Here is a 16,699-nt window from a genome sequence, read left to right as displayed (position 1 = left end):
CATCCTAACAAGCAAAACCCAGTTTCTTATCCAAACCAAACTCCTTCTCACCCTTAGTAATCCATCCCACCCTGAGCACACTGGACTGACAGCCATCCTACACTCTGGAGGCCCAAAGAGAATAGAGCGGAGCCAGACTACCTGGCTTCAAATTCCAGTCCCACTACTGTTTCACTCTGTGACCTTAGGCAAGTTGCTTAGCCTCTCTGTGCTTCATTTTCCTCACCTATAAAAGGGTAATAATAACACTGAGAGGTATAATACACGGTATATGATCAACAAATGCTAGCAATGATCTCAACACTCCAGTAGCATATGCACAATGTCAGAAGCAACATCTTTGGGCCCTGGGCCCAGTGGCTCTGTCACACTGTCTTCTTCTAAGAACAGACTCTCTCTCTTAGGAGAGACATGAGCCAACCATCTGGTCAGAACCAGAAGCCCAAGAAGGAAGTGACACCAGGGGAACTCCAGCATCACAGTGGCCACCGGCCACCAGCCACAGGGCAGGCAGCCACACCCCCCAGGGTGCAGCGTGACAGGCCCAGGTCAGGGAGGCTGTGTTGACATGGCATCGTCACCACCAACAAGCCGGCTCTGGGCAGATCCACCCGCGGAGGGTCCTCACAGGTTTACACAACTTAGGCTTCAGACACAGGCAGCTACCGAGCTAGGATTGTCTTCTCTGCCTCAGTTTTCCCATCCCCTAAGTGAGGCCATGAAGGTCCAGGTCTTCCCAGGACTGAGGTGCCAGGAAGCACCCTGGGAAAGGCAGGTTGCCTGGGAGGTGAGTCCCCACCTGAAGAACTGCCCACCTCCCCTGCTGTGCCCTCACCCACTGCACACACTGTCATGGCACATGGGCATCCCAGACAGCCCCAGTACCTGCTCAAGAGAACCTAGAAGAAGTAAGTTTTTTAAAGTTTCATTCTGTATGGGAGGGAGGAAGACAGGGATGAGGAGTCAGTCATAGGTCGTAGGCACACATTTCTTTTCCGTAAAAGGATTTTTCTCATAGAAGCTGCATAAAGGGTGGTCTCATTTCCCAGCTCCTCCCAAAGAGATTCCGTGTGTTCAGCGGGACAGGCCAGCACTTCTGGGAGGCCAGTGCCCTGCTGACAACCTTAGTTCTCAGCCTCTGCACACTCCTCCTACCAATACTACATCACCTTCTTGTTGTCTCCAGGCTGTTTCCAACTCAGAAATCCAGGGAGAAGATATTTGCAAACACATATCAAATAAAGGGTTAGTATCCAAAATCTACAAAGAACTTACCAAACTCAACACCCAAAAAACAAATAATCCAGTGAAGAAATGGGCAAAAGACATGAATAGACACTTCTCCAAAGAAGACATCCAGATGGCCAACCAACACATGAGAAAATGCTCCACATCACTCATCATCAGGGAAATACAAATGAAAACCACAATGAGATACCACCTCACGCCTGTCAGAATGGCTAACATTAACAACTCAGGCAACAACAGATGTTGGCGAGGATGCGGAGAAAGAGATCTCTTTTGCATTGTTGGTGGGAATGCAAGCTGGTGCAGCCACTCTGGAAAACAGTATGGAGGTTCCTCAAAAAACTAAAAATAGAACTACCCTACGACCCAGCAATTGCACTACTAGGCATTTATCCACGGGATACAGGTGTGCTGGCTTGAAGGGACACATGCACCCCAATGTTTATAGCAGCACTATCAACAATAGCCAAGTATGGAAAGAGCCCAAATGTCCATCGACAGATGAATGGATAAAGAAGATGTGGTAGGTATACACACACACACACACACACACACACACACACACACACACACACACAATGGAGTATTACTCGGCAATCAAAAAGAATGAAATCTTGCCATTTGCAACTACGTGGATGGAACTGGAGGGTATTATGCTAAGTGAAATTAGTCAGAGAAAGACAAATATCATACGACTTCACTCATATGAGCACTTTAAGACACAGAACAGATAAACACAAGGGAAGGGAAGCAAAAATAGTATAAAAACAGGGAGGGGGACAAAACATAAGAGACTCTTAAATATGGAGAACAAACAGAGGGTTACCGGAGGGGTTGTGGGAGGGGGGATGGGCTAAATGGGTAAGGGGCATTAAGGAATCTACTCCTGAAATCATTGTTGCACTATGTGCTAACTAACTTGGATGTAAATTTAAAAAATAAAATAAAATACTAAATAAATAAAAAGAAAGAAATCAAAACTGTGTGATCTGTACACCAGGCTGCAACTTACAAAGGGCTTTCATGTAAAGTATCCCTGTTAATTCTTGCAACAAACCTGTAACACATATGTCATCCCCATTTTATAGCCACAGAAACTGAGGCTCAGATTAGGTAACATCTGAGATCACCCACCAGAAAAGCAGAGGCACCAGGTCTTAGCTCCATGGTGGACACTCCAGAACTCACAGATGGCCTCAGGTCCCAATTCCCCTACCCTGACCCTTCAGGCCCGGATTAGCTGTTTCCTAGGTGCCCACCCTGGGTTTCTCTGGAATCTAGCACTTATCATACACACAGAACTTATTCCCGCCCATATTCCACACTATACTGGGTATTCCTTGAAGGCAGGGGCTATAGGACTAGGATCTCTCTCAAGTGTCATTGTCCAGTACCTGGCACATGCTCAGTAGGTAGGTATGTAATAAATATTTGTTACATGGATGAGTGAATGACCAGTTACCAAAGAGATGACTCTGAATAGCCCCCACACCTGATTTCCCAATCCTGGTCTCCATATGCCTGGGGGATACTGACTCCTACCCAGGGCAATCTTGACTTGAGAAGGAACCAATGGAGCTCAAAGCACTTTTATAGCTCCATCAAATAGGGCCCAGACACTCAAGGGCCCAGATACTCACAACAAGGGCCCAGACAGTCAGTGAGGTGGGCTTCCCAGTTCTCACTGGTGGCCATAATAATTGGCATCTGTACACCTGCTCTCATGGAGGGAGGGCTCACACGATCCCCAAACACCATGTGCACATCAGGGCCCCAGAGACAGTAGGGAACACTGAGGTGGCCACTTCCTACTTACTGGGAACAGGGTTGGGTAGGGCAGGGGCCAGAGTCATCAGCCTTGGGAAGGATGCAGTCACATACAAGAATTTTAAGACCGACCCTTTTTCATCCGTGCAGGAATGGGAATGCCAGAACATGGAACTCGGAAACAATAGTCCCCAGGTGGGGCTCAGCATGACCCAGCCAGGCAAACCCTGGGGCAGAAGCTGCACCTCCTGGTCAGGGAACAGGTCAAGGCAGAGTCTGCAGACCCTGACTGCAAACACTGCAGGGTGATCCAGAGAGTGAGCTTTCTGCTAAGGCATGGAATGGGAAGGAATATTCAATGACTTCCTGGAGAAACAGAAATGAGCTTTGGGCACAGCAAGCTACTTTCTTCAGGGCACACTGCACCACATCTAACTTTTGCACAACTCTCTTAGCATGGCTTTCAAGACTGTAATTTCCTTAGGGGAACAATCATATCTTATTTTGTCTTTGAGAACCTTCCATCCCTCCTAGTGCCCAGCCCAGGACTAGGTACAGAGGTGGTTCAATGGAGCTCAGCGGGAGAAAAGACAGAGAGGGTGACCCGCAGGAAGAAAAGTCACAGAATCAGAGGTGGAAGGAAGAACCCAATGGAATAGAGAATGCGTGGGCTTCACAGAAGATGAGAAAATGAGCAAGGGCTTGCATGGGACAAGAGAAAGCTGGCTGACAGGAGTGTGGGGATGGGCCCCAGGCCCAGCCCCCGGTAGGGGAGGGGGTGTGGGCAGAGAGGCAGCACAGAGGAAGACTGCAGAATCCCACAAAGGGAAGTTGAGGGGGGGAAAAAAAAACAAGCCAGCCCTGAAATAACAAACACTAAACAGCAGGCCCTCTGCTGAGGAGGCAGGAGTCTAGAGCCCCAACGGGCAATTATCAACAATTCGTAATTATCAAGGATTCGTAAACATGGCAGTTACAGAAAGCAAAACAGAAGGCCTACATCTGGGGAACCCGCCTCGAGCAGGGAGCCTCCGCAGGAACACAGGCCCGGGGCTCCAGGCTGGCTGCCCTATCCATGCTTCCTTCCACATAGGAAGTGAAAAATGGAGAAAACAAGAGTGTCCAAGCCCAGCTGCTATCTGTGGTCCAGCTAGCCACAGCAGCCCCAGAATCTGGTCTTAAGTCAAGATGCTGCTTGGAGAAAAGGAACTGATTTCAGAGAGCTACAAAATCTGGCCTATGTGAAGCAATGGCGCAACCTGGGGCAGCAGATGTTACAGGACCAGTAGAGTAGAAAGAGTGCGGGCCATGCAGAGCCACCCCTCACCTGCAGAGAAAGCTCCCTCACAAAACGCACCCCCCCCCCAGCACCCACCCAGCGCCAGCCATGACCTGGGCTTCTCTGGCATTTCAGGGAAACCCAGGGTCCCAGCTGCACAGAGGCAGAGGTCTGGTTGCCAGTCCTGCCTGGGCACTGCCACTAGGTGTGTCCATCAATAAAGCACCAACCCATCCCCAACTCTTACATCAAGGTTTAAGGTCTCCGGCGGTTTTGTCTGCCAAACAAGAGCTTCCTGCTTGGGCATCTTCCAAAAGGCTCAAGACACATGTTCTTACATCCCTTCTCACAAAATCACCTTCCCAAAGGGCTTCATACCCTCTTAGAGAAGGCCAGACAAGTCCAACCCTGGGGTCCTTAGCACCAGGCTCTATGGCACTCAGAGCTCTGGTCTCCCAGTAGCCCTCTGCAAAGGTCGCAAAATGCCCCCTGACCAGGAAGGAAAACAACGAACTCCCGCAGCGACCAAGGATGGCTATGACCCCAAGGCCCCCTGGAAACCATCCTTACTCAGCCCAAATCACCACACTCCGGGCCTCCGCCCATGGTCCTTTCCAGATGTGCACTAAGAGTGCGGAGTTAATGGAGGGACCGAGATGGAGCCCTTTTCTCGGGTCAGGGAAAGGACCGAGTGGGCAGGAAGGCTGGAGGAGAGACTCGGAGTCTCCAAAGACCCGAGGGTTGCCGCCTCCACCTGGGCCGGCTGGCGCGCGGCAGGGCTGGTACCAAAGGTCCGCCAGGCACCCGCCAAACAGGAAATTCCACCTGTCGGGCCGGCCAGCGCCCGGGCCACAAATGGGCAATGGAGCGGTTCCCTTTGCCAAGACAAAGCGCCCGGGCCCTCGGCGCCCGCTCCCGTCGCCCCGCTCCCGGCCACACTGGTGGCTTCCCGGGCCCCGACGATGCCCGCAAAGCCCGCCGCGCCCCTCGCCAACCTGAGGCCGCGAGCTGTACTTGAGTCCTGCGCCGAGGTCCTTGGAACCCCCTCCGCCCTTGCGTGCCCGATTGCTCTTCATGGTACCAGCGGTCGGTCGCGGGTTTCAGAGGCGTGGTCCCCGCGGGCGGCTGGCTCCCATCGCCGTCGGGGCGCTAGGGGCGCGAAGGGCGCGGGGCGCACAGGGGCGCACCGGGGCGCTAGGAGCGCGGGGGACACGGGGGGCGCGGGGCGTGCCGAGTTCCGGTAGCAACCCCGCGTGCTGGCCGCCGGCGGTCGCTCTCGCCCTCACTCTTCCTGTCCCAGGCAGGTAGTTTCAGGGTGTGGCCTCCCCGGGGCCCGCCCCGCCGTCCGTCCGCCTCGCCGGCTCACCTTTCCCAGGCCCCGCCGCCCCCTCGCCGGTTCCCGCCCCGCGCAGAGCCCCGCTCTGCCTCCTCCCCTCGGGGCCTGCCTCCTCCCCTCAGGGCGAAGGGAAACACAAGGCCACGGGCGGGGAGGTGAGGGACAAGTAAGACCCGGAGACCTGCGCGGTGGTGGCCATGAGCATTAACTGTGCCCCGCGCTTACTGGGCCCTCGGTGAGTACCTAACAGCAACAAAATTGAGTCCACCTCGCTCTCTCCCTCTCCTAGAGGTGGCCCTTTGCGCTGGGGGATGACCCTTCCATCCGCCTCCTGGATGCCACCCATGGTTTCTTTCCCTCCCTCTTGCGTCTTCAATCCCTCTCCACCTTGCTAAATGACCAGGTCTCAAATATAACCCTTCCAAACCAGACAAACACCGGAACCGCCCCTTGACCCAGCCTCCCCTCCAGCCACTGCCCTCCTGCCTCGTGGCTTATTGCTACCTGTCCCCCACTGCTAGGAGGCCCTTGCTGTCGTTCGTGTCCACCTTTCCCTGGTGGACTCTAGCTGCTCCACCAAACGCCATCTTACCTGTCCCCAGCATCCTGCACCTGTTTGCAGCAGCCAGTACTGATTGATTCCATCCTCAAATGTTCACCTTCCCTGGACTCTGGTTCTACTTTCTGGCCTCTAAATGTCAAGGTTCCCAAAGTAATCTCTTCAGCCTCCCCCCTTTTTTCTCTACACTTTCTTGACGACTCATCTCATCTTATGGCTTCAAATAGGTAAATCTGCCTTCCTCTTACTGACATCACGAAGGAGTCCCAATTCTGCATTAATAATTGCTGGGCGGGGGGGTGGGGGAGTGGGCGCCTGGGCGCCTCAGTCCGTTAAGCATCTGACTTCAGCTCAGGTCATGATCTCACAGTGAGTTCAGAGCCCTACATCCACCTCTGTGCTGATAGCCCAGAGCCTGGAGCCTGCTTTGGATTCTGTGTCTCCCCCGCCCCCTCTCTTTGCCCCTCCCCTGCTTGTTCTCTCTCTCTCTCTCTCTCTGGAATAATAAATGAATAAACTTTAAAAAAAATACTTTAAACAGTAATAATTGCTTGGGAACTTCTCCATTTGTGCTCTACTGGTATTACATAATCAACAAATATTATTGAGCACATATTATATGCTAAGTACTGTTATAGGTGCTGGGAAACAAAAGTAAAATAAAAATTCCCACTTTGCAAACAACAAGCCCCAAACTTCCTTTCTAGACTTGACCATCTTCCACTCTTTCTCTAGCTGTAACAGTGGTCTCCTAGGCTCAAAATCTTGGACTTATCTTTCACTGTCCACCCTCTTATACCTTGTATCTAATTAGTTCCAAATCCGGTCAAGTCTTTCTCTCAAGTTGCTTATATGTATAGCTCTTTTCTTTCCTCCCCCTTTAGAAGACCCCTTGAAAGCAAACCTTTATCACCCTTTTCCTGGATTTACATAAGAGCAAATGGATCTCCTGTCTCCAGTTTGCCATCCTCTGATCCCTCCTGTAAGTTACTCTTCCTTTTTTAAGTTTAATTTATTTATTTTAAGAGAGAGAGGGAGCTGGGGAGAGGCAGAGTGAGAGAGAAAGAGAGAGTTCCAAGCAGGCTCCACATTGCCAGCACAGAGCCCAGTGCACCACTTGAACCCATGAACCGTGAGATCATGACCTGAGCCAAAATCTAGAGTTGGACGCTTAACTGGCTGAGCCACCCAGGAGCCCCTCAAGTTACTCTTCCGAAGCCACAGCTTCTGTAGAACGTTCAGTGTCTCCTGGATCAAATCCAGCCTCCTTAGCATGGCTTTCACAGTGTGACCTGTCTTCCTTTGCAAGCTTGCTTCCCAGCATTCCTGTTTGGACCCTGTCCCTGAAACCAGACTTTCCGACATGTGCACCTTTCCTAAAGGTCCTTGTGCACTGACAAGCCCTTCTCCTTCACACTCGTCTCTGCACATTGGGACAAAGTCTCCCACGGTAGTCATGAGTGTGTTGTCGTTATTCACTGAGGGCTTTTAGCGTTCTGCCTTCTGGGCACAGGCGAGGATTGCACTCCTTCCACTTTGAAGTTAGGTGTGGTCACATGGCTAGCTGTGGACGAGGAAATGTTAAACAATAAACACCACTTCCAGGTAGGGGCCTAAGGAAGAAATACGCACTCCCAAGCCCTCTTCCCCAGTGAGGTACTTGTACAGACAAAACCTCCATCACCCTGTGATCCTAAGGGGCTGCAGTGGGCAGAGACTCATGCAGATGCGATGAGCACTGGCTATGGAGCATGAGTGAGAAGTCAGCTTCCGGGACGTGAAGCCACTGAGAGTTCACGGTCATTCAACATTGCGGCAAACCTAGCCCATCCTGATATATTACCTCCTCCATGAGATCTTCTTTCCCTCTAAACCAGAACTAGATCTGCTTGTACCTTTATCAGGGGATTTGTCACCTTTTTTTTTTTTTTTTTTTTTTTTTTGCATTTCTGCCAGTGTCTCACTCAACTTTGAGTCCTCAGAGCATAGAACACTAGCAAAATAATTCGTGTCAATTTAATAAAGGAAAATAAGTCTGCCGTTGCCTATAGAAAGCATTCCAAAGCTAAAGAGAAGCTATCAAAAATAATTTTCTGCACAGCAGGACAAAGTCACCGACAGTACATTGTAGGCACTACCATTACCAATGACATGATACCCTTCAGTTAGTGTGGGTGATTGAAAGTAAGCCAGATCCAAGGTAACAACAACAAGATAGGGCTCGTGGCACTAAAACATGCTGTTCTGCTGAAAAAGGAGTGTCTCCTATCATCTTCTAGGTTCCTAGAGCATCATCTCTTATCCCACAGAGCTAATAAATGCCTTGCACACAGAAGGCACTTAGTGCTATTGGACGCAATACGTATGCAGGGCATTTACTGTGATTCCAGATTAAGAGGAAAGGATTCAGATGGAGACCCTTCTCTACGATCACTGTGTCAGGCCCATTTACATTAAACCGATTTGGTTTAATCCTCATAAAATTGTATTATGTGAGATAAGTACTTTTATTCCTAAATTGTAAGTGAAGAAAGCCATGGGCATGCAGCCTAAAGGATGTAGCCAGGTTCTCACACTCAAGGGGTAAACCCAGACTCAAACCCACATTTCAGTGTGAGGCCCGTGTCATTTCTTTGCGGCAAAGACCGACTCATGCACCCTCCATCGTCCCCTGCTTGCTCCAAACACCCCCACTCCAAAGCTGTCAGCCATCTGAGGATAAGCCTTTCTCACCCTGACACCAGGACTCTGTCTGCTGGGGAAGGCAGGGCTGTGTCACTGGGACCCCCTCCAAAGGCCTCCCCAATTAGCCCAATGCCCTTGGGGCCAGAGCCATGCAGAGCCTGTACAAGTATGGACCTGACTACAGGCCAAAAAACAGGCTTCAGCTGATGATAACATGGGAGAGAGGGGGGCCACTTTGGGTAGACCCAGCCCCAGTTTAAAATCCCAGAGCTCTGTCACTGTCCAAGATGGCGAGAACAGGGGGGTGGGTGGCAAACCCAGCTGAAGCAGATTGTGCCAGGCCAGCAGGCTCGTCTCACTTCTGCCAGGAGAAGTCTGACAAGAGGTGTGGGGTGTGGGGGAGGATTGGAATGAAGGGGTGGAGCAGAGTGAACGACTTACCGATACAGATGGATACATCTGTGAATGTATCCACACCTTCTCGAACAAAGGGGTTTATGGTGCTGGCACGTAGCCCCACTTTTGCTTTTGTGCTGCTGCTGCTCTACCACTTCCCTGTCAAGGTAAAAATGCAAGGTATACATATGAGTTGTTTGGTAGCCCCAAGGTGATTCAGCCTTCTCCCTGCCTGATTATTTCACCCTGCCCCACCTTTTCCCCTTGTCCTGCAGAAATCCAAATTAAGCTAAAATATCACTCAGTGGAACTTTCTCCAGGCATATCAATCTCTCTTCCTCAGTGCTCCCAGAAATTGGTACGCTCCTCAATCAGAGCTTACGTTACAGGGCATTTGATTGTGCTGATCCACATAAGAGCTGTTTAATGTTGTTGCAAGAGGGGCGCCTGGGTGGCTCAGCTGGTTAAGCATCTGACTCTTGATCTCATGGTTCATGAGACTGAGCCCTACGTCAGGCTCTGCACAGACAGCATGAAGTCTGCTTGGGATTCTCTCTTTCCCTCTCTCTGTCTCTCCCCTCCCCTGATCGCTCACTCTCTCCCTCTCATAACAAATAAACTTAAAAAAAAAGAAAAAAATGTTGCAAGAAACGAGTGAGGACAGCCCATGAAGCTGATGAGAATATCAGTATATCATCCCCTGCTCAGGCTTCTGCTCTTGGGTTTCTCCATTTATAGTGTAGGAATAAAAGTATTTAGCTTATATATCCTAATTTTATGAGAAGGAAACCAAATGGGTTTAATGTAATGATGTATAGTTAATTTGCTCCTCTGTCACATTCAGCACTCAGGAAGTTGACCTGACACAGTGATCGACCGTAGAGAAGGGTCTTGGCCCACATTGCTTCCTCTTGATCTGGAATTACATTAAATGCACTTCAGGTATATTGCATTCAGAGAATAGCACTGAGTGCCTCTGTGTGCAAGGCATTTCTTAGCTCCATAAGACCAGCAGTGATGCTCTAGGAACCCTTCTTTCCTAGCAGGACAGCAGGTTTTATTTTTGTAGGTGAGCTCTAGGCCCAGCATGGGGCTTGAACTCATGACCCTGAGATCAAGAGTCACATGCTCTACTGACTGAGCCAGGCACCTCCACCAGGCTTGAACACCATGAGTCCCATCTCACTTAGGTTACTATGGATCCAGCCATCTTAGCAAGTGGCTTCATCATCCACTTGATCAAAACAGTTCAAAAGACTTCACTGACTTCTTTTCCCTTATCTTACTCACAAACAACAAGGAACAAACAAATCCTGTCTGGTACAGTCCGCTCCAGCTGGGTTTGCCCCCTGTTCTCAAGGTCTTGGACAGTTCTACCTCCAAAGTATATTTGAAATCTATCTATTCCTCTTTTCCAGTGCTGTGTCCTTCTTCCAAGCCACCATCATCTCTCATCTCCTCCCTGGACCGCACCCCAACCACCTCCTGAAGCTCTGCCTTCTTCCCCTGCGCTCCTCTCTGATCCGATCTGCTGTGATTACAGTGCAGGATCCCAGGCGCTACATCACTGCCCTCTCAGAACACAAACTCCTGAAGGCAAGGAGCAGTGTCTGTTGATTTCTTCACTTCACAAAAAGTGTTTGTTAAAATATTTAAAACCTAAATGAATAAGTGAAAATGTAAGTAAATGTTTCTGGTTTTCTGTTAGCACTCAAACAGCATAAAACAAGTACACAGTTTACTGGATTATTCTACAGCAACACCCTAGTCATCGGCCACCCGTGAGAGGAACCGGAACCTGTCAACACCAGCCCGCCCCCGGGCCCTCTGTGTGCCTGTCCCAGAAATAACCCCTGTGCCCCAACCCCCCACTAGGAGCGGCCACAATGTTAACATCTGAGGTGACTATTTTCTGATTTTTCTTTCTATGGCTTTATCATCCAGGCCTGAATCACTACACACTTCAGTTTAGCGTTGGCCTGTTCCTTGTCTCTTTTATTTATTTTTTTAAGTTTATTTATTTATTTTGAGCGAGAGAGGGAGAGAGAGTGCGCATGTGTAGGAGTCGGGGGGGGGGGGGCGGGGGGGGGAGAGGGCGGGACAGAGGGAGAGGGAGACAGAGAATCCCAAGCAGGCTCCGCACTGTCAGCATAGAGCTCAACTCAGGGCTCAATCCCATGAACCTCGAGATCATGACCTGAGCCGAAATCAAGAGTCACGTAACCTACTAAGCCACCAGGCACCCCGTCTCTTTTGTTTTAAATGTCTTTTAGGTCCCTTAATCTACAGCTTCCCACTTGTTGTTTTCTCCCTTTACAATTTGTTTACTGAATAAATCATATCATTTGTTCTGCAGACTTCCCACACCCGGGATTTTGCTGATTGTCGTCTCAAAGTGTAGTCTAGTTAGTGAGTTCCCTTGCCCTTTGTATATCCTGGGAATTGTAGTAGCTAGAGGCTTAATCAGATAAGGGTTTGATTTTTTTTTTCTTCTTTCGTTAGGTAGGCTCCACACCCAACTTAGGGCTTGAACTCACGACCTCAAAATCAAGAGTCAAGAGTCGAATGCTCTATTGAATGAGCCAGTCAGGCAACCCTAAACATTGTCTTCTTTTTCTTTAAGTGTGATTTTTTGTGGAGGGGAGAGAAGGTAACTTCACATGTGGTGGTGTCTTCTTCAATATGAGGCACTGTCTGGCCATCTCTTCTATTTCCAGCTTCATGCTTAGGTTCTAAATTCAGGAAATGTGAACAGTAACTTTTCAGTTTATCATTCCTTGTTTATTTACTGGCTGAAATATCTCTATAAAGCAAAATTTCCCATCTATATCGTCAACCACTGGTAATGTTTGTATTGGAAAAGAAGGGTAAAGGCCTGAGTCTTTCCCTTTTTTACCAGTTTCAAAATAGCTAAATCTCTAACATCTTCCAAAAGAACCAATTGGAGCGTGTTTGCTTGTTTTTGTATTATTATGAATTCTTGGATTTTTAAACATATTTGCTATGTTTTGGTTCCTTGTCATTTTAATGCTTAGTGATGCTGAAATTGTCCCCTCTTTGACAGGTGGGAGCCTCTTCTAATTGGCTCTTACTTTTGGTCCAGTTCTAATCATCTTTGATCATTGATTTGCTTTCTGGTAAGATGTTCCAGGTTCTTCTTATACATTTATTCCCTGCCCAGACATGCAACCAGCCATTTCTTGAGGACATCCTGTGTCTTTTTTAGTGAGAAATGGTATTTCAAGACAATCTCCTGGGTACCAGGGATATTTATTACTACTTAGTTGATCATTGCTTCTGGGACGTTTGGTGGACAAAGCTAGGAATTTTTTAAAGAAATAAAATACCCGAGAAATTTATATTGATGTTTCCAATTCAAATTAAGGACCACAGGGAATTGACAGAACTTTATCTTGTATCTGTATTTTTTCCCCACACTGAGAGTCCTTGCTCTCATGTCACTTTTTTTTTTTCCTATCTCCTTTATTAAATGAAGGTCACAGGTACAGTTTTCTCATTAGAGTTCAGTGACTTTGATTTTAATGGAGTTTTTATTAACATGCCAGTTTACAAATAACAGAATTCTCTAGTTAATTTGAGGGGGGAAAAAGTTAAAAAGAAATTATTAAAAGATTCTTAGAAGTTCATAGAATCTTTGGGAGGGCCAGAGAGGCAAGAGGGGAGGAAACACAGCCAGGAACACGGCCAGCCACAGTACAGGGCTGCTCAAGAAGTCCCTGCTGCTCCCGTCCAGCGCATCCCTGTGAGACTGACCCTGTTCCTCAAAGCTGCCTGCCTCTACTGTTACTCTAGCCAGAGACTGACCTGTGTCCTTTCTTTGTTCCCTCCTGAATGAGTCTCCTGTGAGTTCATCTCATTGGCAATCCTGAGTTAGGTCTGTGCCCTACCTACAAGCCAGTTGAGAAGTCGAGTTCTGTTTCCTGCCTTGGGTAGGCAGGACCCTTAATATGGAAATCTTCCAGATATAGGAGTGCTGCTCAAAAGGTACCCTCGTGTCTGTGAACTAGGCAACTGCAGGTGCTGAGCTGGTAGTCCGGAGGTGCTCTCAGAGCCTTTCTAGAAAGAATTTAATTTTCTTAACGTTTATTTTTTAGAGAGAGAGAGAGAGAGCATGAGCAGGGGAAGGGGCAGAGAGAGAGACAGAGACACAGAATCTGAAGCAGGCTCCAGGCTCTGAGCTGTCAGCCCAGAGCTCAACGCAGGGCTCAAACTCTTGAACCACGAGATCATGACCTGAGCTGACTGAGCCACCAGGCATCCCCAAAAGGCATTTTATTTACCCCAAGCTACTACTTATTTGATGCTCTGTCTAGACAGCAGCACTGAGCACTTCCTTTTGTGAGACTTCCCCTCCCCTAACCCTATCACCCACACATCCAATTTCACCCCTTTTTCCATCTGATATGTGTATGTCTCAGCCTACTCCCAGTCCCACAGTGCTACATGGGGCCTACGTGGGCTTTCTAAATAATCAGAGTACCCTGGAGCGCCTGGTTGCCTCAGTCAGTTAAGCATCTGACTTCAGATCAGGCCATGATCTCGTGGTTTGTGAGCCTGAGTCCCACATGGGGCTCTGCACTATTAGTGGGATTTTCTGTCTCCCTCTCTGCCCCTCTTCCTCACTCAATCTCTCTCTCTTTCCAAATAAGTAAATAAACTTAAAAAAAAAAAAGTCCAAGTACCCTGACTCATTTGCTTACATTCTAAGTTCAGTGCTCATGTGCCTAGTTAAAAGAACTTAAGTTTTAATCAAATAACGTAATATACGTCTGTGGTTTTACAAGATTGTTGCAAAATATTATCTTCACTGCAATTAAGTAGATAATACCAGTACTTCAAGCACAGAACAAGAAAATGTCCACAATGACATGTATTTATTTATTTATTTATTTGAGTATAGAGTTGGAATTCAAACTCAGGTTTGCTTCAAAGCTTTGTATTTTTTTTTTAATTTTTTAATGTTTATTCATTTTTTGAGAAAGAGACATAGCACAAGCAGGAGAGGGGCAGAGAGAGAGGGAGACCAGAACCCAAAGCAGGCTCCAGGCTCTGAGCTGTCAGCACAGAGCCTGATGAGGAACTCAAACCCATGAACCACAAGATCATGACCTGAGCCAAAGCTGGCTGCTCAACCAGCTGAGCCACCCAGGAAACCGCACCCCCCCCCCTTTTTTAAATGTTTATTTTTGAGAGAGAGAGAGAGAGAGAGAGAGAGAGAGAGAGAGAGTGTGTGTGTGTGTGTGTGTGTATGTGTAAACAGGGGAGGGGCAGGGAGAGAGGGAGACAGAGGATCCAAAGCAGGCTCTGTGCTGACAGCCCCAATGAGGGGCTCAAACTCCTGATCCGTGAGATCATGACTTGAGCCAAAGTGGATGTTTAACTACTGAGCCATCCAGGCGCCCCCATAATGACATTCCTACTCCTAGTACAAGCCTTCAATGGCCACAATATCAGGTTACAATAATTATCATCTGATCAAGAAGTTGGTGAAAAAATTCTAAATCATTGGGGTGCCTGGGTGGCTCAGTTGATTAAGTGTCCAACTCTTGATCTCAGGGTCAGGAGTTTGAGCCCTGCATTGGGTCCCACATTGGGCATACAGCCTATTTTAAAAAACGAAAAAACAAAAAAAACCTTATAAATCATCAAGACCAAGTACTGTACCTTTAGCAAGCCCTGTGTACTAGAAAAGATATGTTTTCAACAGTTTAAAATAATAATACCTGGGGCACCTGGCTGGCTAGTCAAAAGAGCATGTGACTCTTGATCTTGGGGTCATGAGTTTGAGTCCCTACCTAGTAGGTAGCCAAATTAGGAAGAGCCAGCCAAGTTGGCTTCAAATTCCCACTTGTAACATTATAGCTGCCTCTTACATTTTATCTTATTTTATGGAAAAGAACGTATTGTGAAAAATTTCAGAAAACGTAATGTCATCGGATTGGCTGCTTTGGTAGAATAAGGAAATATTTCCAGATAAAGTTCTGGTGCTAGCCCACGTGGAAAACTTAAATGTACAATATGTTATGAAATGTCTTCAGTGTGGTTATTTTGATAAAAATCAGGAACACTTAAAATATGGTAGAATCTTTGCAATATTTTAAAATAAGATTGGAAGTGACCAAGAAAACATTTTGTTTCATGCAGATTCATATTGCGACAAAGTATTTAAAAAGTTGTTGAACTTAAAAGATGTTGCACTGTTTAAGTTTTTTTTAAGCTAAAAACACCTGTTATAATTTGCTTTTTCTTTTTTTTAAGTAAGCCCTTGGCCCAACATGGAGCTTGAACCCATGACCCTGAGACCAAGCCCTTACAAGCTCTTCCGACTGAGCCAGTCAGGAGCCCCTGATTTGCTTTTTCTTCCTCCTTTCCTCCCCCCCCTCCCTCTCTCTCTCTTTCAATTTTTTAAATGTTTATTTATTTTTGAGATAGAGAGACAAAGCGTGAGCACAGGATAGGCAGAGAGTGGGAGACACAAGATCTTAAGCAGGCTCCAGGCTCCAAGCTCTCAGCACAGAGCCTGATGTGGGGCTTGAACCCACAAACTATGAGATCATGACCTGGGCCAAAGCTGGACGGCCAACTGAGACACCCAGGCACCCCTTGATTTGCTTTTTCCAAAGAAGCTTATGCAATGGAGAAATTGGGAAAACAAATGTGTGGAATGGTGTCCATTACTAGGTTATTTTGCTGTTGAAAGTGATGTCTCCCCTAAAAGCCCTGTTTGTGTACTTAAACTCAGAAACAGAATTGACTGATAGGATTGTGCTGGAACAGGCAGAGCCAATAACCCACTTCTCTCATCCAACCTGTTTGTGCAAGGTGTCCCTCCCAGCTCTTTTTTTAATTTTTATTTTTTTTACATTTATTTATTTTTGAGAGACAGAGAGAGACAGAGCATGAACGGGGGAGGGGCAGAGAGAGAGGGCGACACAGAATCGGAAGCAGGCTCCAGGCTCTGAGCTGTCAGCACAGAGCCTGACGCGGGGCTCGAACCCACAGACCGAGAGATCATGACCTGAGCGGAAGTCGGACGCTAACGGACTGAGCCACCCAGGCGCCCCCCTCCCAGCCTTTTGTTTGTTTAACAACTTTGCGGTGTAATTGATACACAGTCAACCACACATACTAACAGTGTACAAGTTTAAATATACCCATCAAACCATCACTACGATCAAAACCTCGGCTTTGCTAAGCCATTAAGTAATGAAACAAATAGATCTTGGGCCAGACTTTTAATTGCTCTAAGCCTTCAAACACAATTTAAAAATAATAAAATATGAAAGAGCATAGCATAACACTCCACTCCTTCAGTGTGGAGGAGGGAGGAGGACTTGGTGAGAGTATCTTCCCAGGACAGACACTGCCAGACCCCACCTCAGCCAGGTGAGCAATGCCAGCAACAGGG

The 16,699-nt window shown here is 47.8% G+C and overlaps 1 protein-coding gene across 1 annotated transcript in view; it reads right to left on the bottom strand.

Annotated features, from left to right (window-relative positions):
* ST14 (ST14 transmembrane serine protease matriptase) overlaps nt 1-5,496 on the bottom strand; it is a 42,676-nt gene extending 37,180 nt beyond the window's left edge. The window contains exon 1 of the mRNA XM_040483546.1: nt 5,290-5,496. Within this exon, the coding sequence (XP_040339480.1) occupies nt 5,290-5,370 (81 nt within the window). The 5' untranslated portion in view covers nt 5,371-5,496. The remainder of the gene's footprint in view (nt 1-5,289) is intronic.
* Nucleotides 5,497-16,699: the final 11,203 nt, after the last annotated feature.

This window comes from Herpailurus yagouaroundi, unplaced genomic scaffold (genome assembly GCF_014898765.1).
Source record: "Herpailurus yagouaroundi ecotype Mexico unplaced genomic scaffold, PumYag 161, whole genome shotgun sequence".
NCBI lineage: Eukaryota > Metazoa > Chordata > Mammalia > Carnivora > Felidae > Herpailurus > Herpailurus yagouaroundi.
The sequence above is the reverse complement of the archived record's forward strand: the minus strand, read 5'-3'. Positions and strand labels throughout refer to the sequence as shown.